Source organism: Callithrix jacchus, chromosome 3 (assembly GCF_049354715.1).
Source record: "Callithrix jacchus isolate 240 chromosome 3, calJac240_pri, whole genome shotgun sequence".
Classification (NCBI taxonomy): Eukaryota; Metazoa; Chordata; class Mammalia; order Primates; family Cebidae; genus Callithrix; species Callithrix jacchus.
In genome coordinates, this window is record NC_133504.1 from 15,499,936 (window position 1) to 15,523,189 (window position 23,254).

The following is a 23,254-nucleotide window of genomic DNA, read 5'->3' on the forward strand; positions in this document are numbered from 1 at the left end:
AATACTATGTAAGACCTGTCGTTGGCATATATAAGCTCTAACTAAACGTTTTGTTTTATTATATGAGTTATATTGTGGGGTCTTACTGAGATATTAACTACAGCTGACATTTTTTTCTACACATGCATGCTTCACTTCTTCCTATTTAAAATGGCTATAATTACATTATTTTTGTATAGCATTTTATATTATTCAAAGAACTTTTTCATCTCTGTCATCAGAGAATCTATTTTTCTGAAGCCCTATTTTCCTTGTCTGTAAAGTGGCATTAATTAATGGCACTAACTTCATGGGCATCTTGGAGGGATAAAATGAGATTTGTGTCTAAGACACTTAGTACAGTATCTGGCACTTGGTGGCCTCACCTTGGAAGTCAGTGGGGCAAGTATTAAATTCATTCAGTATTTGAGGATGTAGATAAAGAACATCTTTGCCTAAAGCCACATAATGAGTTAGTGGTCCATCTTCACACGTAGCGGAGTAAACTGACAGATCACTTGTTAATAAAGAAATAAACCAGAATTATAACTCTTTCTTTTTTCTAAAAGGCTAGTGATTTTTCCATTTTCTTTTGCTGCCTGGTATACATGGACATGCTTGCTGACTTGGTATACACGGATATGTTGGTTGTAACATGAGTTTATTATAAGAAACTTGGTGAGCTCTCTTTTTTGAGCCTTGAGAAACTTGCTTTTGTTGACTTACAAAAGGTGTTTCAAATTTCACTGCACAAATTGCATGTTTCTCTATTCCCTTCTCTGTGAACCATTCAGAGAAGGCTGGTTATTACCACCCTCTTCCACCACCCCAGTTTTCTGTTCCATCTTTCATGTTATGTGTAGCAATATTTACCTCCTTTAGTGAATGTAATCAAAAGTCAACATAATGTTGAAACTACTATATTAACAACTCAGAAATGTGAAATCACTACATGATAGTATTACATTTAAAAAGCAGTGTTTTATAATGGAAAGCGTGATAGCTTTGAAGTCACACAGACCTGTGTCTCAATCTTGTCCCTAATTCAGGTTACACACACACACACATACACACACACACATGAGAGAGAGAGAGAGAGAGAGAGAGAGAGAGAGAGAGAGAGAGAGATTAATTTCTGCATTACGTAATGTGTTAAGGTCTTCTAAGTCTTATGGTATAGATCAGTGGCAAATGGTTTTTGAGACTGAATGATAAGATACTTTTTTTTATTGAGACAGGGTCTCCCTTTGTTACCCAGGCTGGAATGCCGTGGCGTGAACATGGCTCACTACAGCCTCAACCTCCCAGACAACTGATCCTCCTGCCTCAGACCTCCAAGTAGCTGGAATCCCAGGTTCACTCCACCATACCCTGATAATTTTTCAAAATGGGATTTTGCTATGTTATCCAGGCTAGTCTTGAACTCCTGGGCTCAAGCAATCTGCCCTCCTCACTCTCCTGAAATTCTGGGATTACAGTTGTGAGCCACCGCACCCAGCCAAGATATTTTTTTAAACTAAAAGTTTGAGAATCTTTTCAACTTGACTTGAACATGTTCAACTTTAAGACATTATGTTTCCCTACATAAAAACAATTGTAAAAGATCCCATCTAGACAAAAAGCACATTCATGACCACTGCTGCTTGCTCAAGTGTTTCTCTCATTGTCTTCTTTCCTTTCTAACAAATAATAAAATTCTGTTAATGACCATTTCATAGTAGAGATTCTTGACATACTTTCTATTATTTTGGCCATGGATGATGTTAAAGATTGACATCATCTTCAGATTGACAACACAAGCTAACAGAGCCCTTGAAATACTCTTCACTGCCTCAATCTGATGTATTTTCATCATTGTCCATGTAAGAACCTGATATTGGCTCTTTAATGTATTTGTTCATTTAGCCTCTTACCTTCCTCTTCTAAAATCTAAAGGACCCAATATATGTGTTCATGGACCTGCCCTGTAAATTAGATTTCTACCTGGGCAATGGTAAGCACTCAATATATAATCAATGAATGAATGTCTGAAAGACTATCCTTGGGCAGGATTCTTTGGGTATGTTGCAATCCTCTGAAATCATTGTATAGGTTCTGTCTGATACTACTCCCATGAAATATAATTTTGCTGTGAAGATTACTGCACCCCAAGGTAATGTAGTACAATTATCTGTAAAACCGTGGCTTTACAACACAGAGCTAACAGAGCCCCTGAAACACCTTCACAGCCTCATTCTGATACATTTTCATCATTGTCCATGTAAGAACCTGATGTTGGTTCTTTAATGTATTTATTTATTTGGCCTCTTATCTTCCTCTTCTAAAGTCCAAATGTCATGGTAGCAGGACCCAGTATATGTGTTCCTCGACTTGCCCTGTAAACTAGATTTATATATGGGCAATGGTAAGCACTCAATATATAATCAATGAGTTGATGACCGAAACCTTATCGTTGAGCAGGATTCTTTTCTGTATATTGCATTTCTGCTTAAATCAATGATTATAGGTTCTGTTTGATATTACTCTCATGAAATATACCTTTGCTGTTAAGATTACTGCACCCCAAGGTAACCTAGTACTAACCTATCTGTAAAACTTTGGCTCGTGTGACTTTAACATTCATTCCACTTTTTAAAGATAATGGTTTTAAAATTTTAAATTCATTTTAAATTTACAATTCAACTTATATTAAAGATTCTTTATGAGCTACAAGAGGCATACAAGAAGAGATGCCTTGAAAAATATCTAGGAATTTACACTGGCATCCTACCCATTTAGCTACCAGTGTTAAGATTTAAATAAAGATACCTTTTGAAGAAATATCGACATCGCTTTGGCAGGAATTGGTTAGTCAACATCTGTTTCCTTTTGTTTACTGAGTCATTTAATGTATTGGCAACATGAACTTTTGAGAGATTTTTATATTCAAATTTTGCTTTCTCGTAGTTATAGAACTTATGAAAATCATTTGCTTGCCTAAATTTCAGTCTTATACCTTGTAAAAACAGACATACCACTTGCTCTCAGGATTGTAAATAATAAGAAAAAATATGTTGCTAGCATACTGTGGGTACCACACAAATATTTGTTAAACATTACTGAATAAGAAGACTTAAACCTAGTCCCCAGAAAGCTGGGTACCTCGCAATAGGTCTAACCTCAGTCTCATTTTATGAATGGTAAGGGAGAAACAAGTGCAGCTCATGGTTTCTGATTGCAGTGACAGGAAAATGAGTATCAGCCATACTGAAATATTAAAAATAAAAAATGTATGATACCTGGCAAATATGAGCTATAGACAAATGAAATTGAAATTCAGGAAGTCAGATAGAGAGAAGAAATAAATCACATCTACCTTAATATTTGCAATATTAAATGCTAAAAACAGCTCTGCTTTTTGTCCAGAACAACAGTAGTGGGGTGCTTAGTGCTCACTTGAGCAGATGGCTGAAAACCATGAAGAACACTTGTGAGTGGATGGATTGTGTGTCTGCCGCACAAGCAGAGTGGAGTCACGTGGTGTTGCAGGTGCCTTAGAAGAATACAGTGTGCACATTGCAACAGAGAAACTTCTCAGATGTGAATTACTCGAGTGTACCAATCTTCCTGGAGCCATAGTCTGGTCAAACATCTATCCAGAGACCATATGTCAGGGCCAATAAAATATTCTTGACCATGCCTATGTCTTCAATGTTATTGCCTAGGTTTTATTCTAAGGTTTTTATGGTTTTAGGTCTTACATTTAAGTCTTTAATCCATCGTGAGTTAATTTTTGTATAAGGTGTAAGGAAGGGATCCAGTTTCAGCTTTCTGCGTATGGCTAGCCAGTTTTCTCAACACCATTTATTAAATAGGGAATCTTTTCACCATGGCTTGTTTTTGTCACGTTTGTCCAAGATCAGATGGTGTAGATGTGTGGTGTTATATCTGAGGCCTCTGTTCTGTTCCATTGGTCTGTGTATCTAAAACAAACACAAGAACAGAAAATCAAAAACTGCAAGTTCTCACTCATAAGTGGGAGTTGAACAATGAGAATGCATGGGTACAGGGAAGGGAATATCACATGCCAGGGCCTGTCAGGAGGTCGGGGACTAGGGGAGGGATAGCATTAGGAGAAATAGAAATACCTAATTTAGATGACGGGGTGATGGATGCAGCAAATCACCATGGCACATGTATACCTATGTAACAACCTGTACGTTCTGCACATGTACCCCAGAACATAAAGTACTCTCTCTCTCTCTCTCTCTCTCTCTCTCTCTCTATATATATATATATATATAAATAAAACGTTTTTATATATACATATAACATGTTTTATATATATGCATATAAATATGTTTCATGTGTGTGTGTATATATATATATATATATATATATATATATATAAAACATGTTATATATACATATATAACATGTTTTCTGGGTGTTTCTGAAGCATCCAAAATGTGGGCCTATTTGTTTTCTCTTCAATAGAAAGTAGATCACAGTCTAAGCCCTCTTGCTCAAAACTGTTAAACTCCCTAAAGATTTTAGATATCTGGCTCACAAAAAAGGAACAATGCCGTTCTCTCAGAAACAAGAAAAGAAGGGCGTTACACCTTGATTGCCCATTGGGAGAAGCCCAGTGCTCCAAGCCTTTTTAGTCATTAGTTCAGATGTGCTGGGAAAGGCATTTCAAAGAATGAGAAAAGTTGTCAGTCTGAGTTTTCTTTTTTGAGATAAGAATTTTTAGGTTACCTAAAGTGATCTCTGGAAATGTAAAAGTACACTTTAATATATTTTTTCATCCACAGAGGACTTGCAATCTAATGTATAAGCAAAAATACCAAAACGTTTATCATAAAGCTGAGAAAACTTGAGTCTTGTTTTTTCTCATCAGTTCTCTATGCACCATATAGTGTAATCAGCTTTTTCAGAGGATATCTCTTACCATCTGCATCTGCAGTAAGACTCATAGCAACAATTTAAAATCATGATTTCAAAATTCAGGATTTATGACAAGCCACTAGTTTTGCATAAAATTGTATTTACACCCCTCCCCCTTGTCTGTCTTTTTCTTTCTATCTTGCGCTTATCTATTTATTTTTGCAAGCTTGTCATTTACAATATCCAATACGATATGTAAGGCTACACTTAACTGAGATTTCTTAATTGTTAAATATTGGTTCAAGTGAATGGAGCAAAAAAAAAAAAAAATCATCCCGTTTTCAGGTAAGTTATAACCTCTGTTCAATGTCATTAATATAACAGTAAGCCTTTACTCAAAACTGAAGAAATACTAACATGTGGTGTCTAACAACTGTTAATCAAGTACCAGTTTTTCTTTTCTTTTGAGTGATCAAAGTTTAGTACTAGGGAAACCAAATTGCTAGTCCAATGTCTATAATGTTTTAGCTGCACAGTTAGTGGTAATCAACTTATTATTGTCAGTTTTGTAAAATTATTATGTTTTCTGATAATTAAAATAATATTGTAACTATATAAAAAGGATCAAAAAGCACGTAAAGAAATGAGAACACATGGACACAAAGAGGGAAACATCACACACTGGGGCCTGTCAGAGGGTGGGGAGGAGGGGAGGGAGAGCATGAGGACAAATATCTAATGCATGTGGGGCTTAAAACCTAGATGATGGGTTGATGGGTGTAGCAAACCACCATGGCACATGTATACCTATGTGATAAACTTGCAGTTTGCACATGTTTCCCAGGACTTAAAGTAAAAAAATTTTTTAAAACGCTAAAAAAAACCCCCAAAGCATGTAAGAATTAAATAGATTATCTCAAATACCACTTTCTAGAAATAAGCACTTAATCTTTTTCAAGGTTGTTGTGTATATGCTTGTTTCAATGAATATGTTTATGAACATTTTAAACTACAAAAAGATACTATTTATACTGTTTTATTATATGCTTCTATCACTTCACTATGAACAGCTTTTCACTGTTAGTATATGTGACTTATATAGTCATTAACTGCTATGTAGTATTCTCATTTTTGGATGTACCAAAATTTTTCATAAATGATTCTCCTACAGTGGACAGCTTTTTAAAAAAGCATTATTTATGTTTAGACAAAAAATAGAGAAAGATAAGATTTCCAATTAAAAGAAGTTTTCAAAATATTAAATTAAAATTAAAGCAGTTACATATTATGACGAATCTGAGTTTATAGTGGAAATGCAAATGGAGTTAAACATCAGAAAACCTACAAATGCAATTCTTACGGTAACATATTAATGGATGCAATATATATAATCATATTTGATGAAGAATAAAAAGATTCAGTAATAAGTGAATCTCAGATATATGGACTAGAAGGGGACTTATTTAGACAGATAAAAAATGTCTACCCAAACCTACTACAAGTAACATATAATAGTGAAACCATAGAATCATTTCTTTTAAAATCACTGCTCAATTCAACACAGCATTGGTGACTCTAGAATGCACAGTAAATTAGAGGAAATAAGTTAAAATATACAGATTGGAAAAATAGAATCATATTTGTTTTAATTCAAGTATGTGATTTTCTGCATAGATATTTCAAGACCTATACATTATTAGAACTATAGGAGAGTATAGCAAATTTGCTTCTTATATGATGAATTTTTAAAATCAATAATGTATTTCTTTACTTCAGTCAAAGAAGGGTTGAGATATTTGATATAAAATATCTATAAAAGAAATCAAATACTTAGGAATAAAAACAACAAAAAATATGCAAAGCTCTTAGAACATTTTAAAACATTCTTAAAATATTAAAATATATGAAAAAAAGTTCTCAACATATGGAAAGCGATCTCATGTTCATAGAAACCGATTCGATTTTGTAAAAATGTTAATTATCTCTCATTAATCTATGAAGCTAATTTAAGTTCAATAAATATAAGTTCACCTCCCCCTCATTATATTTGAAAGATGACTCTAAAATGTAAATAAATGACCAAAAGTCAGGATTAACTAATACACTGTAAAATATACATGTTAGACATTTTATTACTGTAGAATTTGTATTCAGAACTTACAAATAACGTCCATAGAATAATACCAAAAAGCAAACAATACGATGGGAAAATGAGTGAAGGGTAGGAATATGCATTGCACAAAAGAGGAAAGCCATTGGCTAATAGCATAAAAATGTTCTCAACTTTATGAGATACTTAAGGAAATTATATTAAGCAAGATATATAATTAATACTCATGTGAATAAAAATTTATCTTTGGTAACATTAAAAAATTATTAAGCATTGAAGATGTAGAACAGTAGGATTCTCAGATAGTTCTTAGGGGAATTGAAATTGGCACAAGCACTTTGAAGGGCTTTTTGACACGTGTTATTGAATACACACATGCTCTTCCACTCAACGATTCCATACATACACATACCTTAGATTTCCAGAGAAAATTTTACATGTATGCACTGAATACATATACAAATATTCACTGTAATTTTTTTTTCAGTTGTTTAGAAATTAAAAACAATAGTAAATGTTTATCAACAGATCTGCATATATCATTAAAAGATTGAGGAGGAAGTTGTGAAAAGAGACATATAAGAAGATACCCTTGATATTCAATCAAAACCTACAAAACAGGCTGGGCATGGTGGCTCATGCCTGTAAACCCAGCACTTTGGGAGGCTGAGGCAGGTGGATCACTAGAGATCAGTAGTTGACCAGCCTGGCCAACAAGGTGAAACTTCGACTCTACTGAAAATATAAAAGTAGCTGGGCATGAATGGTGGTGATGGTGCATGCCTGTAATTCAAGCTACTTGGAGGCTGAGGCAGGATATGAACCTGTGAAGCAGAGGTTGCAGTGAGCAGAGATTGTACCACTGCACTCCAGCCTGGGCAACAGAGCGAGACTCCATCTCAAAAAAAAAAAAAAAAACAAGCCAATGAAACATTACTAACTATACTAACAATACAAAGAAACTATACATATGTATATATTAAGTTATAAGGACAACACACATACAGGAGTAAAAACATTGCAGTCCTGAGTATTGTTAACAGAGGGTAGGGCTGAAGAAGATATAAGAAAAATAATGAGGTTAGAGATGTATAATCAGCTTTACATTTTATTTTCTCCGTTAGGTGGTAGTACAGGTGATTATTATTTAGGTCTGAAAAGTTAATTTTAAAAAGGAAAATAAGATGGAATAAGAACTGTTCATAAAGTCCTATTTGCTAAATTGTGGCACTTAGTAGTCTGAAGATCCGAGATAGGTCCCTGAAGTGAAGGTCTCTATGTTTCTGCTAAACTGCATGGATGATCATTGCATTTGTTGACCAAAGCTGTCAAGCACATTAGAAATCTTAGAGAATTTTCTCTACTTCAACTCTCTATGGTAGTTTTACTCTGAAATCACACTTTGGTTGATTTATTGCTGTTTAAAGTGAGTATTGATATTTTTAACTTCAATTGTAAGTTCTTTGAGTATGGGAATCATTTCTTCAACTTTTTTTGTGTGTCTCTCACAGCATCTAGAAACATGCTGGGCATATGGGAAGCAGGTAAATGTTTTTTGTTTGGATGAATACAAATATTTATGTTGCAGTAAGACTTTACAATCATGGCCTCTTCCTCCATTAAATGCCTTTGGGTCTGCTACTTGTATAAGTGCAGACAGAAACCAGGTGATTCAAAGAATGGGCTTTGGAGTCAGAATGCCTATGTTTGAATCCCATCTTCACCATCCTGTTACTTGCTTCAAAGAATTTAATATTTCTATTTCTATTTCCTTTTCTGTCAAAATGGGGACAATAGTAATTACCTGACAAAGCTGTTGTGGTGAACGCTAAATGGAATGTACACTTTTTAGAACCTTAGAACAATGCCTCACACATGGGAAGTGATGAGTATAATTGTCATTAATATCAATATAATTGCACCTATCATACTTTGTTCCAATTGTTTGTCTCTCTCTTAGATCTTTGTTATTAGCTCTGTTAGAGCAGAAAACTACATCTGTCGTGTTCACTTAGTTCAGGTTCAGATACCTCGTAGTCATTGAATAAATGCAGGTTGAGAGAGTGAGTAACTTACAAAGTTTAGTCTTTGGTGAGCTCACTTTAAAGTAGCATTTTTGTGACCACAGAGAATCAGCATGGGCCAGTTTTGAGGATCTCTTTCTGAATTAGCAGTAGTGTTTGGATTTTGAGTAAACAGAGGCCACTGCTGCCTACCCATTGCATCTTGGAAGCCATAGTTTTTACCCCTCATGCTTTCTGCTATGTTTTATGGAAAACATAATTACCAAAAAGACATTTGGATTACTCTTGCTTTCCGGCATTTCGGAGAAAACAAAGCTATTTAGAAGTTTTAACATTTGGATCACCTTTATGGTTAAAGGAATTGAGTACTTAGAATTGATTCTTCTATAAAAGGGTAAGTTTGGCCCAAAGAATGTCAGCCTTGAATTTTTCTGTTTCCCCTTATTGTGATCAGCATTTATGATAATGTAGCTTTCCCTTAATAGAGGAAACACGGAACACAATGAATATTTCCCAGTTCCCTTTTTGTTTTGCTGGGTGCTCTTTGAAATACCTCATTATTGTTCTGCCATCGACTGCTGGGGAATGACATTTGTTACATACGAACATGATATGTATCTCCCAAGTCATTGTAAATGATGTTCACCCTCTAAAATATTTTGTGGAAGCAGATAATCGTAAGGTAAGGTGTATGTTCATTTGTTTATTCGTACATCATTATTCTTTTATTCCTTTGTTCATGCATTCAATGAGTATCTACTGAAAGCTTGTTTTGTGCTTGTTTTGTGGAAGGGAAAAAGATGGAGGCTGTTATCTCATGGAGTTCATAGGCTGCAGGCCAGCAGGGAGGCTATATATATATATATATATATATATGCACAGATATATTTATACTTTGTAATATATATATGCAACACTAATATATATACTAATATATTACACTTATATATAAGACTAATATATATTACACTAATATGTAATACTACTATATATTACACTCTTATACCTAACACATATATATAACTAATACATATGAAGCTAATATATATTACACTAATATATACAAAACTATATATATAACAATAATACACATGTATTACACTAATATATATAAAATAATATACATATATTACATGAATATATATAACACTAATATATTTTACACTAATATAACACTAATATATATTGTGTAAAATTATATTTACATATAACACATATATATAACATATAATACATATAACACTAATACATGTAACACCAATATATATTACACTAATATGTATAACACCATATATAAATACTAGTATACATATATTATACGAATGTATTAAACACTAACATATAACAATAATATATATTACACTAATATAGTAACACTTATATACGTATATTACACTAATATATAACACTTATATTACACTAATATTTATATAAAACATATTACACTAATATATATAACACTAATATGTTACACTAAAATATACACAACACTAATATACATAACACTAATACGTATAATATACATAATACTAATATGTATATTACACTAATATTTATATAAAACAGTTATATATATCACAGTAATATATAACATGAATATATATTACACCAATATAAATATTACACTAATACATTACAATAAAATGTATATGAAACTAATACATATAACACTAATATATATACGTGTATATATTAGACTTTGAGGAATCGCTCTGTAATTGAATGTGGTATGAACGCTAAAAGAGGCCTATTCTGTCAGAAAAGTTTTGTCTGAGGATAACACTTTCTAGTTGAGATCTGACAAGTGAGTCGACTAGCTACCTGAGGGTGGAAGGGAAAGTGTTTTAGGAAGAAGGAACAACGTTCATAAATGGGCAATTTTGAAAGATTAGAAAGATGAATCAAGGAAGAACAGCAGGGAGAGGTTATGCAAAGAGGTGAGTTCCTGCTCGGTCATGGCTGATCTTTCCAGCCAGTGTAATGAGGTCAAACTTTATCCTAAGAGCACTGGAAAACCATTTATCAGCTATGACCTACTCATGACAAGAGATCTGATGATTATGTGAAAATACAATATTAATAGATTGGAGAAGAAAGGTCTTGGTATGAAAGAGCCTAAGATACCTGAAAGGTAATTCCTCGGGGGTAAATACTAGTGGGTTTCCCATTGTCTACCTTTTAGGTGCCAATATTGTGGAGTACAAGCGAGGCCTCAGGAGTGTCTCCTCCTTCAGTATCCTAAGAAAACTAAGGACCAAGACTCAGAATTGGCTATTCCAGCACAGGACTACTGAATACCCTGAGGATACAATGTATAGTAAATAGTAAAAGAGAGTTTCTGCCCATGTAGCCAGATATGAGTCTATTAGGTGCTCTCAGAAGAGAATGGCTCTTTCCCCATGGGTCTTCGTGCATTCGCTTTCAACTGTTCGAAACATATTTTCTTTCTCCCCAACAATCTGCATTTCCCTTTTTTCCTGTCTAATTTCATCTCCTTTGGGTGAAACGTCACCTGCTTTGATTAGGTCAGATCAAACCGTACTTTCTAGGAAACCAGGAAAACTTTTCCAACTATCAAAACTAAATGTAGGTTAGATGTCCTTGATGTAGCCTTACGTGGCAGGTAATGCATTTTTATCTTTATTTGGCAGCACCTGTCAGTCAGCATTGTGATATTTGGTCTGTTTTATGCTACTAGGCTATAAGCCTAATTAGGACAGGAATTTGTCTCCTCAGTATCCCTGTTGCCTACATCAATTTCCTGTAAGAATGCTTAATAAACATTTTTACAATTCAGAATAAACAGAAATGGGGTAATGATACTACTGTGAATACCATGATCATTCTGTGAATTGACCGCTTTCGATGATTATATAACTCTGAAGAGTGTTCTGGTAATTTTATAATATATTGAAAATATTGCAGTGTTTGTGTGGTTTTGACTTTTTTTTTTTTTTTTTTTTTGAGACGGAGTTTCGCTCTTGTTACCCAGGCTGGAGTGCAATGGCGCGATCTCGGCTCACCGCAACCTCCGCCTCCTAGGTTCAGGCAATTCTCCTGCCTCAGCCTCCCGAGTAGCTGGGATTACAGGCACGCGCCACCATGCCCAGCTAATTTTTTGTATTTTTAGTAGAGACGGGGTTTCACCATGTTGACCAGGATGGTCTCGATCTGTTGACCTCGTGATCCACCCGCCTCGGCCTCCCAAAGTGCTGGGATTACAGGTGTGAGCCACCGCGCCTGGCCCGGTTTTGACTTTCTTTAAGAAAACATTATGGAAGTCAGTTTCTGACCTGGAGCTTAAAGTAGCAGTCAAAGGGGTCCTTTTTCTCTGTCAACATATATGAAGATCCCAACTAAGACGTTTCATCGCGTTCATGCCTGTTAGTCTCACGCACTAGGCTTGGTTTTCATGATCAAATTTTCCACATCTCTCTTTGTTCTCTGACCTAGGGACAATGAACAATTTCTCCCCTCACTTATAATACTTAATGTTATATTTGGAACCACAACTTGCTTAATATATTAATTCTGTTTGCTTGTCTATATTATGAACATTGTATCACAAAGATGATTGTATCACATAATAGAGGAATATGTCAATATTTTCTCAGTGTATACAATAATGTGTTTATCCATAAAGAGAAGATGAAGTGTTAAAGCCAGCTTTAAATTAAAATGAATTTAAAAAAATGAAGGAGACTTACAATCGTTTGGGATTGAGTGAGCTTACACAGAAAAAAAGTAATCTGCATTACAAACATTTCTTAGACAGTATTTGAAAGGAAACTCCGACTTCCTCGTTAACTTATATTTACTTTAGTTTATCTTTTTAGAGGCAGGATCTAGCTCTGTTGCCCAGGCTGCAGTGCAGTGATGTGATCATAGCTCACTGCAGCCTCATCCTCCCAGGCTCCAGTCATTCTCCTTCCTCAGCCTCCTCAGTAGCTGGGACCATCGGTATGCACCACCATGGCTGGATAATATGCTTTTTAAAAAAACTGTAGTGATGAGTTCTCTCTATGTTGTCTAGGCTGGTCTCAAACTCCTGGCCTCAGAATGTGTTTGGATTACAGGCATGAGTCACTGCATCTAGCCCATATAGTTTAAATAAATGACTGAGAGTAGAGTGGGAAAAATGCAATATGATACAATAGATGAGATATTTCAGTCCCCATGAGGACACATCATTGCTAGTTATTAAAGTTCGCATAGTATATTTTATAATTCATAAAACAAATTGATTATAATGTCAAACATTTTTCTTTTCTAACTGGTTTAAGATACATGAAACTTCAAAATATTTTTACTTCAAATGAGATCCAAGTTTAAAAAAATAGTAAAACCACCATTAGCAACAACAACTTGGCTGGGCACTGTGACTCACATCTGTAATCCTAGCACTTTGGGAGGCTGAGGTAGGTGGATCACCTGAGGTCAGGAGTTCGAGATTAGCCTGGCCAACATGGTAAAATCCAGTCTCTACTAAAATAACAAAAACTAGCTGGACATGGTGGTGCGTGCCTGTAATCCCAGCTACTCAGGAGGCTGAGGCAGGAGAATTGCCTGAACCCAGGAGGCGGAGGTTGCCGTTAGCCAAGATCACGCCATTCCACTCCAGCCTGGGTAGCAAGAGCGAAACTCCATCTCAAAAAGAAAAGAAAAGAAAAGCATCAACCACTCAATTACCATCAAACAGGAGGAAGGGGAAAAGGGGAGTGAGTGTTTAATGGGCAGAGTTCCAGTTTGTGGAGATGAAAAAGTCTTGGAGATAACTGAACTACAGATTTTAAGATGATCAGAATGGCAAATTTTTATTGTATGTTTTACCCCAATAACAAATAACCAAAGCCTACTGACAGGAGATTGCTGTAAGGGGACTATCTATGTGCACGTATCTCTCTTCATTCATTTAACAAGAGTCCATTTAGACTGGCTCTGAGGACTTTTTTTATATTTTAAAAATGGGTATAAATCTATATTGGCCTATGCTGGTAACAACTGTCACATGAAAAAGCCTGTTTTAGGCAAAAAGTAAGTGATTACATGAGTATGTTCTGCTGCAAAATTTCCAGAAGAAAAACAAATCATGAATATTTAAAAATTTTCCGTTCCCTCTCATTTCCCTTGCTTTTGCTTTATATGTGTGGTGACAAAGAAAGCTACGAACTGAGGCTGATTTCTGAAGATGCTAAAGACATTCATAAAGGAACAGAGTAGTAAGGAAAATTAGCTTCTAAGATCAGCCCAGTAGGCAAGAAATCAGCAGACATGGGTTCTAAGGCTTACTTGGTCATTTCTTAGCCCAGTCTCTAAATGTCCCTGAGTGTCAGTATTTTTCAACATAAAGTGGGGAAAATTATGCTTTTCCCATTTGACTCACAACGGGTTAATGTATGTAATCATGTTTTATATATTGTAAAGTGTTCTAAAAATTTAAGGTGACATTCTTGTAGCTACTGGCACTACTATTAACAATCGGTTTCACTAATGATTTCCATGGTATAAAATGAATGAAGAATATAAATGAGGAGTGACGCTCCATTCTGTGTTGATTATATGCCAGGTTATGTCAGCCTGGGGATGAGTTGAAGCAGAGAGGCTGCTACAATTTGGTTTTTTTGATTTCCCTTATGGTTTCTCTGTCTCAATCTGTGCACTGAGCAAGCAGCTCTCTCAAAAACCCTTGAATACAAATGGATATATATTCAGAAGAGATAGGTTTTGAGTTATTTGAATTCCAGTTATCTTTGGACAAAATTCATTTGAAAAGAGAAAACAAAGAACAAATTATTATTAAAGTAAGAGGACTAAACATTCCTTTATGAGAAACAAACTGGAATGCAATACGATTGTGTTTCCTCTAAATAGTTGTAATATGTAGAGGATGATGTGCAACATGCTATGACCTGCTTTAAAGAATGCATGTGAAACACAGGCTCTAATGCAAGAAACACATGCGATGGATAATGAGGATGTGAGTTATTTTTCAGTAAAGGCAAAGAGTTACAGCTATGTCTGTGTGTGTCCTTGTGAGTGTGTGTCTCTTTGTGTTTCTCTGTGTGTGTGTTTGCATGTGTATTTCTCTTCGTATGCGTGCGCGTGTGTGTGTGCTGGCTCATTTGGAGATGGAGACAGAGGCAAGGATCCTTTCTTTCTACTCTAGGAAAGGTTTATGCTCCTTCAAAGAGATACTGTTTATTTTCTGGCTATACCTTTTGTGAAGTATTGAGACTCTTGGATGGTGCCCTGTCACTCAGTAGGCTGAAGTACAAATGCTAATTTATTGCTAGACTGCAGCATTGTGATTTGCATTCCAAATCAGCTTGCAGATTTGCATTATAAATTGCTATCCTCTTGTTTCTTATCTAAAGTTTGTTCCTTACTTACATCACTCTTCATTCCCCAAGACTGACCTTTAAAGAAAGTCCCTTTCAAGAGATTCTCACTGGCAGCTTTAGTGGGCTAAAATCGTAACAATAAATAACAAAGACATCAATAGCGTTTTTTCTTCCAGTGGTTTTCTCCCTTTTACTTAAGAATCATATGGCACTAAGTACAATAATTACTTAAAACATGTATCTCTCACGCTTAGAGCCTTAGACTCACTCCTTTGACAGCACGTTTCTATTTCTTTTTAAATCTCAAAGGTGTGAGCTTACGAGTCCTGTCTTAGTAATAAACTTTTGCAGATAAACCCTGAGATGGTATAATTACATCCTTCCTTGGCACCTTAAATCAAATTAACTAAACACTTAGTGAGGAGAGAAAAGGAAAGCACATTTTTTTTTTTTTTTTTTTGCAACGTATCTGACTGGGTGAAAGCCACTGCTGCAGCATAAAGAACCGACGGGAATCTGGGCTTTCCCACTCTGGAAGCAAGGGGGGGAATTATGGGTTGGTGGTCGGCTTCATGTTAGGAGGACACCCCTCCATCTGTTCACAGCTCAGCCTGTTTCCAATTTAAAGCCCAGATTTCAATACAAACCTCAATTTCTTTTCCCCATTTTAAATGCAGAGCAAGACTTATGAATCATAGTCTCTCTGCTCCCGGGATTCAGACCAAATTTCCCCCCAAAATTCTCAGGCTATTTGTTTGAATACCTGCTTACAGTGGTACACAATGGGCAGCTTTGAGAAGAAAAATTGATAATCTTCACGGAAGAGTAATTTGAATGAAATTACACTTGACAGCCCGTCTCCAAGCAAACAAGAGGAACGAGGGAGCCTGAGCTAAGCTCTGAGGACTTGCCCAAGCCACTGCTGTTGGAGCTTCCCAGGGAAAAAAAAAAAAAAAAAACACCAGTTTTTCCAACATCTAATTGAGCTTTTGATTAATTCCGTGTACCAGATTCTACTGAAGAAAGGTAGCCATGGAAGAGAATATGGAAGAGGGACAGACACAAAAAGGTACTGTGCTAAAAAGCGTTTATTTGTAGCTAAGTAATTATTTTGCACTTTCCTTGTTTGCTTTAGACACTTGCCAGTAAGGCTAATGAATGTTTCTCTCTTGGAAGGCATTTTGTTCCTTCCTCTCCTTTAGTCTGTTCCTCACTTGCAGTAATGTCTAGCATGAATGTTGTCATTATTTGCAAATCTTTCAGATATAAGTCCCGAAATGCCGAGTCAAGTATTAGTGAGAAGAGCATTGCGGTATTGTAGTGAACTATTCCTTAGACTAGTCTTTGTTAACCTTCATTTATTTTGTGATTTCACACTTGCCAAGCTGGGTCAAGGGATCCCTGGTGTGAGCCACAAACACAATATTTGGAGATAGTTAAAAATTTGGTGATGTAACCATTATCAATATCTTTGCATGGGCGTCTGGTAGAACAAAGACCAAGACCATAAATTATATTTTGGTTGGTGCATCTTTTTAAAGCAATTTTTTTTTTTTAATGAGGTTGCAGTTGTTTAAGTAGATGGAGAAAAAGTTCATAAATTTTCAGGGTGTATAGAAACGTTAAGATTTTCCTTTCTATTTAGTTGACTGTAATTCAACTTCTGAATAATATACATTAAAGGAAATTTTTGATGCATTTTTAAAGCTTGTCTAGGTATATCTGGTTGTATAAAAAGTGAAATTGCCATTTTCGTAGATTGAAATGGATAAATATTGGTAATCTGGAATGATTCAATCAACTCAAGTTTTTTTTTTTTTAATGTGTCAAGTGGTAGCTTCAGAGGGAGTTAGCTTTCACCCCAGGATAGACAGCGTTTCTCTTGTCTGGTCTTAGGCTTATGTAATGTCAGAGAAAATGCTCTCATTTTCTTAGGACTGAAACAGTAACACAGGTAATACTACATAAAGATAATATCCAAGAATGGTGTTGAAAAAGAGTCAGCTATAAAGTTAATTTCAAATGTATATAAATGCACTTATTTTTAAAAATTATATTTTATCTGAAAAGGATTTAGGTTTGAAGTGCCGTATAGTTACCATATTTTTATTCATTTAGCTAGGCTGGGTTTCTTCTCTTAATATACATACATACATTTTGAGGCATATATGATGCCCCCCCACAAACACATCAAAGACCGTTGGTATTAAATATATGAAGGTTTTATATAAGCAAGAGATAATAGATAAGCTGACTTTCCAGTTTTAGTTCTTAGTGCCATTATTAATGATAATCTGTAATAGAAACAGAAAAGTCTACACTGATAGCATGTGATCTATTTTTTAAATTAAAAAAAAAAACCTCAGCTCCTTTTATTATATGCACAGATAGCCTAAATGTTCATCACTGATTTTAAATGGGAAATTTTAATGGTAATTTCTGTTCTTACAAGGTATCTCAATGGACTATTTTAATTTAGAATAAAATATCTTATGACAACATATTTTTTAATACCTAATGATAATACTTATTGGCCAATCAATTTGCTCAAGGAAAGATAAACAGCATTTTAAATAGAGGAATGATATTCATTACACTAAATAAAACCTTGAGTTAAATCATGGATTGTGGTAACAGGTTGAATGTGTCTGAGCAAGCCTGGTTAGCTGCAGGAACCAAGAAAAATGATGTAATTAGTTGTGATTTTTTTTTTTCTCAGGTGACACTGAAAAGCTTTCTTTTATGGGGGTGGAGGCAGCAATGCTGTGAGGGAAAGAATTCTATCACAGAGGGTTTTTCGTCATTGAAATATGCATCAGCAACAATGGTGGCAAGCAATCTTAAATCAGAAAAATGTTTAGTGGTCTATCGGTTTGTAAATGTATATGAATATAATATTTATGATTTAGGTTTTTTTCTTGAGAAAAAGATTTAATTTTCTTCACTCTCAATCTTCTGTTTCTCTCAACTCTGCCTATCTTATGACACCTTTTCTATATAAGTTTGTTGTTAGAAAGTTACATTTGAATAGAAATGCCCTGTCGATATGTGCGTGGGTAGTAACTGTGAAATTTCTGGAGGAGCAATTTGACAAGCAGATAAAATCCTTAGAGATTTTTCAAGAGTTTAAGTGGAGAGACTTGATAATCTATCTAAAGAAAAGCAGTATTTTGTGTTAGTTCTTATTCTGTTTTTCTTAGACTGCGTCGGATTTTCTTAAATAATAATTCAGTTATTACAGAGTTTTCTTCCATTTGCAAGATGCTTTTCAGTCCTTTCTTAAAATTTAGACCTAGTCTTTTCTGCTACATGTCAAAAAGACTTAAAATTCATGTCAATGTTTACTCATATTACCTTGCAAATTCAACTGGATGTAAAATGGAGTGGTTCATTAACTAATTGTAATTTCATATGTTTGAAAATATATATACTTGATGCTTAAGCACTTACAGAGATCATCCATAAGAAATATATTTTTCTTCATAGTGAGAGCCCTCCTCCCCTCTCAAGCTTTAAAAGGCTAACTTTTACCCTGATTTAAGTATACGTGTTCAGTCGGAGAGAGAGAGAGGATAATTTAAAAGTATGGGTGACTTCACCCACCAGCCATTCTGTTCAATGAACCCATGCTTGATGTGCAACGGAAATGGGGAGGATTAATCTGCTGCTCCATCCATTTCCACCACCCTCCCCAAAGGTGAGCATCTCAATGTGCTGAGGGGAGTCTAGTATTTTAATAAACATATTTAGTTGGTAAAACATGGCCTCTACATGAAAGCCACGTACTTCGTCTTGTGTTCAGCCAAAATAATGGTATTCTAGTACTGAAGAAAAAAAAAGGAAAAAAGAAGAGTGTTTTGAATTTGGTCTTTACGATGGCCATAATAAACCTAGCATCATCTGTCAGCAAAATCGAGATCCATAGTCACAAAATCATGCAACAAGGACTCCAACTACTGCAGAGGGGTTGAGCAAAGTGAATAGATTTTGATGAAGATTTAACAGGTGCATATTTATGACTTGTAACCATGCAAATGTTCCTAGAGTATTTTGCCAAATCTCATGAGAAAATATGTGAATCATTTATGGGTTGCTAATTAGTAGTGAATTGGTGAATACACATTTGGGTTGCCAGAGTAGTGGGTGACCATCTCTTCGTGGACAGCCCTAAGGAAGGCGTTGCTGAATTAGGAGAGGTGTATGGAGGAAAGCTGATGAATCAGTGAGTAAAGGGAGCAATAACACTGTATACAGAAAAAAGAAAACAGCAATGAACAGAAACAGCCAGCAGGCTGGAGTCTTCATACATTGGCTGAACTGTTCCCAACACCCACAACCCTGATGGATTTAATTTCTGAACCTGAACATTTTATGAAATAGTCCAACATTTACATGTAGTATACCAGAAATTTTTAAATCAGCACAGGATAACAGCCACAGTGTCACTCACTGTTTTCCTAGTATAAAAAGCCAGCAGCTATGAATCTGTGCGGTCAGTTTCAACCACTAACTTCTCCAATACCAAAGCCCCATCTACCACCACCTCAATGGAATCAATCCTTGGTGACTCTCAGGGCCTGGGTCACTAGCAGATGTAGATGATCAATGTCAATGTGATCAGGACCCAGTTTCATCATTTCAAACAGCAACATATAGCCAAAGTTTAATGGTCATTTTTCATCCTTCGCTCCATACCGCTAACCTATTTGTCATTTCAGCATATCTTTAACTTATTAAAACCAACAAGAATACATAAACTAAAGGAGAGTTACAGGTTTATTTTGTTTTCCCTGTCAATGTTAATGTCCATCTGTATAATTATTATTGACAAGAGAGCCCATCATCATATCCTTTATATATTTATATATACATACTACTATAAGGGTGCCTATGCACAAGCATATACTGTATATTGTACTTAATATACAGTATATTTAATATACAGTGAAGCTTGTAGGCTGACTAAAAGTCTCTTCAGACATTTTTTTAATAAGATTATTTTTATCTTGAAAGATGACTTTACAACCTAACTCTCCCATAAGCAGACATCATCCCTGAAGAAGACACACCACTACAATAAATGAAAAAAAAAGGCAGCTTTGGGTTTGAGAAATCAGAAAATATTGGCCTACAGTGACATCAGTGCCAGATGCTGGCCTGAGGACTTTACATAAATGAACTAATTGACTCTTCACAATAACCTTAAGTGGTATTAACATTGAGGAAACCAAACATCAAATAGGTTAATTGACTAGACCAGAGTCACATAGTAGTAAATAGTAGAGCTGAGTTCAGTACAATCAGAATGAGTCCAGGTTCTGAACATTTGACCCCACTCTCTGCACTGGATGTCCACAGCTGCCTGCCTGGCAGCTACGCTTCTTCGAAGGACTGCCTCCACAACATATTTCCCCTGCACTCATCAGCTATGTTCTGTAATTTATGGTTGTGTTCCTTCCCACCAACTCTGGCTTCTTTTCCTTTGCCAGATATGGAAAACTTTTTCAAGAGCAGCCAATCCCTAAGTGCACTAGCAATCTATGACTTGTAAGTCATGAACTGAATCCGAGTTGGTTGAGTTGGCCTTCTCTCTTGAAATCTGGGATAGGTGATTCTCAGCATGCTCTGAGGATCTCTTTATCCTGCAGCACATTTTATAATAACCGTGCCGCCCCATCTTCCAGCTACTCTGGGCAAATCTCTATTCTTTGCAATCAAAAGACCTCTAAATAAAACAAATCTTCAGATCCTTTTAGGAGTCTTACATAAAGAGGCTTAGTGCTAAGAAATTTTCCTTGAGTTTAACCTGGTGGGTGGAAGCTGAACCAAATGTATATTTAATGTATTAAATTTCAACTTTGATGCCACTCTTCAGTATATCCTTGATAATTTTGATTTTTTCCTTCACTGATCTTTTATTTTATACAATTTGAATAAGTTTGTCCCCAAATCACTGCCTACCAGTAAATATTGGTAGTATAATATTTGGGGAACCACTGCAAAAAAATTAAATAGACAAAGTGTGTCTGGTTTATTAATAGATTTATCATCTTTAATATGTCATTGAAGTCTGTAGACTAGTGGCTAAGAAAATAACAGAAACATCATCAAAAACCGTTAAGCAGTCATTTAACTATAAGAATGAATAATCTGCTTCTTAGATGTTGGCTACTTACAGACCCGTGAAAAGGGAACTGGTTTTGTCCATCTAGTGGACAGAATTAATCTCAGCAAATACTGTCGCAAATCATCTCTTCAGCTGCCATTTCCACATTTGGATAACAAAGCTAGAAGAAACATAGAGAATCAGATTTTATAAAGCATATAGGATAAATCTGTCCTAAGATTTGACAGCTGTGCTTTTGCTAACATTGTGCTTAACCTCAAGTGTCCTCCTGGGTATAAGAAATTACTTTTACCCCTTGTTGCTTTTAAATGTAGTTCTATGACATCTATCAGTAGGAAAATTAGTTACATTTTTAATCAAGTTGAATAGATAGTCTCAGAACTTCTGCATTGTTGTGGTTATGTCTGCTGTGGTTTAGCTACAACATTTCAGAATTTCATCATTTTATGTTTTCATTGGATCAGTTGCTGATTATTTTTTTTTTTTTTTTTTTTTTTTTTTTTAGTATCTGTGGTACTGTTTATCTCAGAGATCCAAAATATTAATAACACATTTCTAATGTCTTGTTAGGATGATGGATATGAAAAGAGTTTTCACAATATCATTAAAATGAGTGAATTCACCTTTTCAAATGAAAGTGCTTGATATAGTTACTTCATTAACTCCTTGAATGAAAATTTAAATATTTAAAGAGACTAAATGAGAATTACAGCGTGATAGATAGATATTGATGGTGTCCTTGGAGTGATGACTTCTAAGAAATGGTTTTTAGAAATTAATTATTCTTTAATTAATCAGACGACAATGGCTCGTAAGGGATTCATAGGATACAAGAGAGAACTTCTAGTTTGTCAATTGCAAACTCCATTTTCCCCCAAGCAAAAACCCCTTCCCACCATTCAAAATGTTTGACAGTTTTCTTTTTCATACATTGAAGGCAGACTGTCTGGCTTACTTTCAAAAATCCTTTTGGATAGCATCCATATTGACAGGTGGCACAGCTGTGGATTAGCTGACATTATAAAAATAATTTATGTTTTTCCATGTGCTTTCAAGTTGTGACCATTGTCTTGGATATTCTTAATCCAACAGTAACTTACTTCTTTGTACTGTGAAAAATACAAAGAAAAACAAAAGATAACTGATTTTTTATCCTTGAATTGTGAGTGGGAAATACAACTTTGGTCAATGATGAGAGTCAGTTCCTCATTGGTGTCTGTTTATAGAGTTCAATAGGGAATTAAATTATAATATGAAGAAATTGGAGGTCAGAGAAAAAAGGAAGAATGACCGTTGACTTTTAAATGTTGTGTGTGTTTTTTTAAACTCTTGGCTTTAAATGTATTAGAAGATGTCAACATATGAGAACATTAACTGCTATATATAACCAGATTCATTTCCAAAAGAAAGAAAGACACTTTCTCGGGCTGGGCGCGGTGGCTCACACCTGTAATCCCAGCACTTTGGGAGGCCGAGGAGGGTGGATCACAAGGTCAAGAGATCGAGACCATCCCGGTCAACATGCTGAAACCCCGTCTCTACTAAAAATACAAAAATTAGCTGGGCATGGTGGCGCGTGCCTGTAATCCCAGCTACTCAGGAGGCTGAGGCAGGAGAATTGCCTGAACCCAGGAGGCGGAGGTTGTGGTCAGCCGAGATCGCGCCATTGCACTCCAGCCTGGGTAACAAGAGCGAAACTCCGTCTCAAAAAAAAAAAAAAAAAAGAAAGACACTTTCTCATATTGTTAAATTGTTTAATGTTTTTGGACTTCTATTTTTATCACATGAGAAATCATGAGTTTTA

The 23,254-nt window shown here is 35.3% G+C and overlaps 1 protein-coding gene and 1 long non-coding RNA gene across 4 annotated transcripts in view; one reads left to right on the forward strand and one right to left on the reverse strand.

The window, feature by feature from the left end:
* Positions 1-23,254, forward strand: part of GPM6A (glycoprotein M6A) — a 379,853-nt gene that overhangs the window by 177,998 nt on the left and 178,601 nt on the right. For 2 of the 3 annotated variants that reach the window (XM_054252777.2, XM_003732397.5), the window contains exon 1: positions 16,077-16,392. The exons of the other annotated variant lie outside the window; for it this stretch is intronic. Coding sequence is in view for 1 of the 2 variants with exons in the window: in XM_003732397.5 (XP_003732445.1) it covers positions 16,356-16,392 (37 nt within the window). In the remaining variant the exon portion in view is untranslated. Of the gene's footprint in view, positions 1-16,076; positions 16,393-23,254 lie in introns of those variants that run through there. 3 annotated transcript variants of the gene reach the window in all.
* Positions 3,804-22,559, reverse strand: LOC128931536 (uncharacterized). Its single transcript, XR_008479969.2, has 3 exons — positions 22,406-22,559; positions 21,500-21,610; positions 3,804-3,941 (listed from the first exon to the last, which is right to left on the reverse strand). It is a non-coding gene; the product is annotated as an uncharacterized LOC128931536 (long non-coding RNA).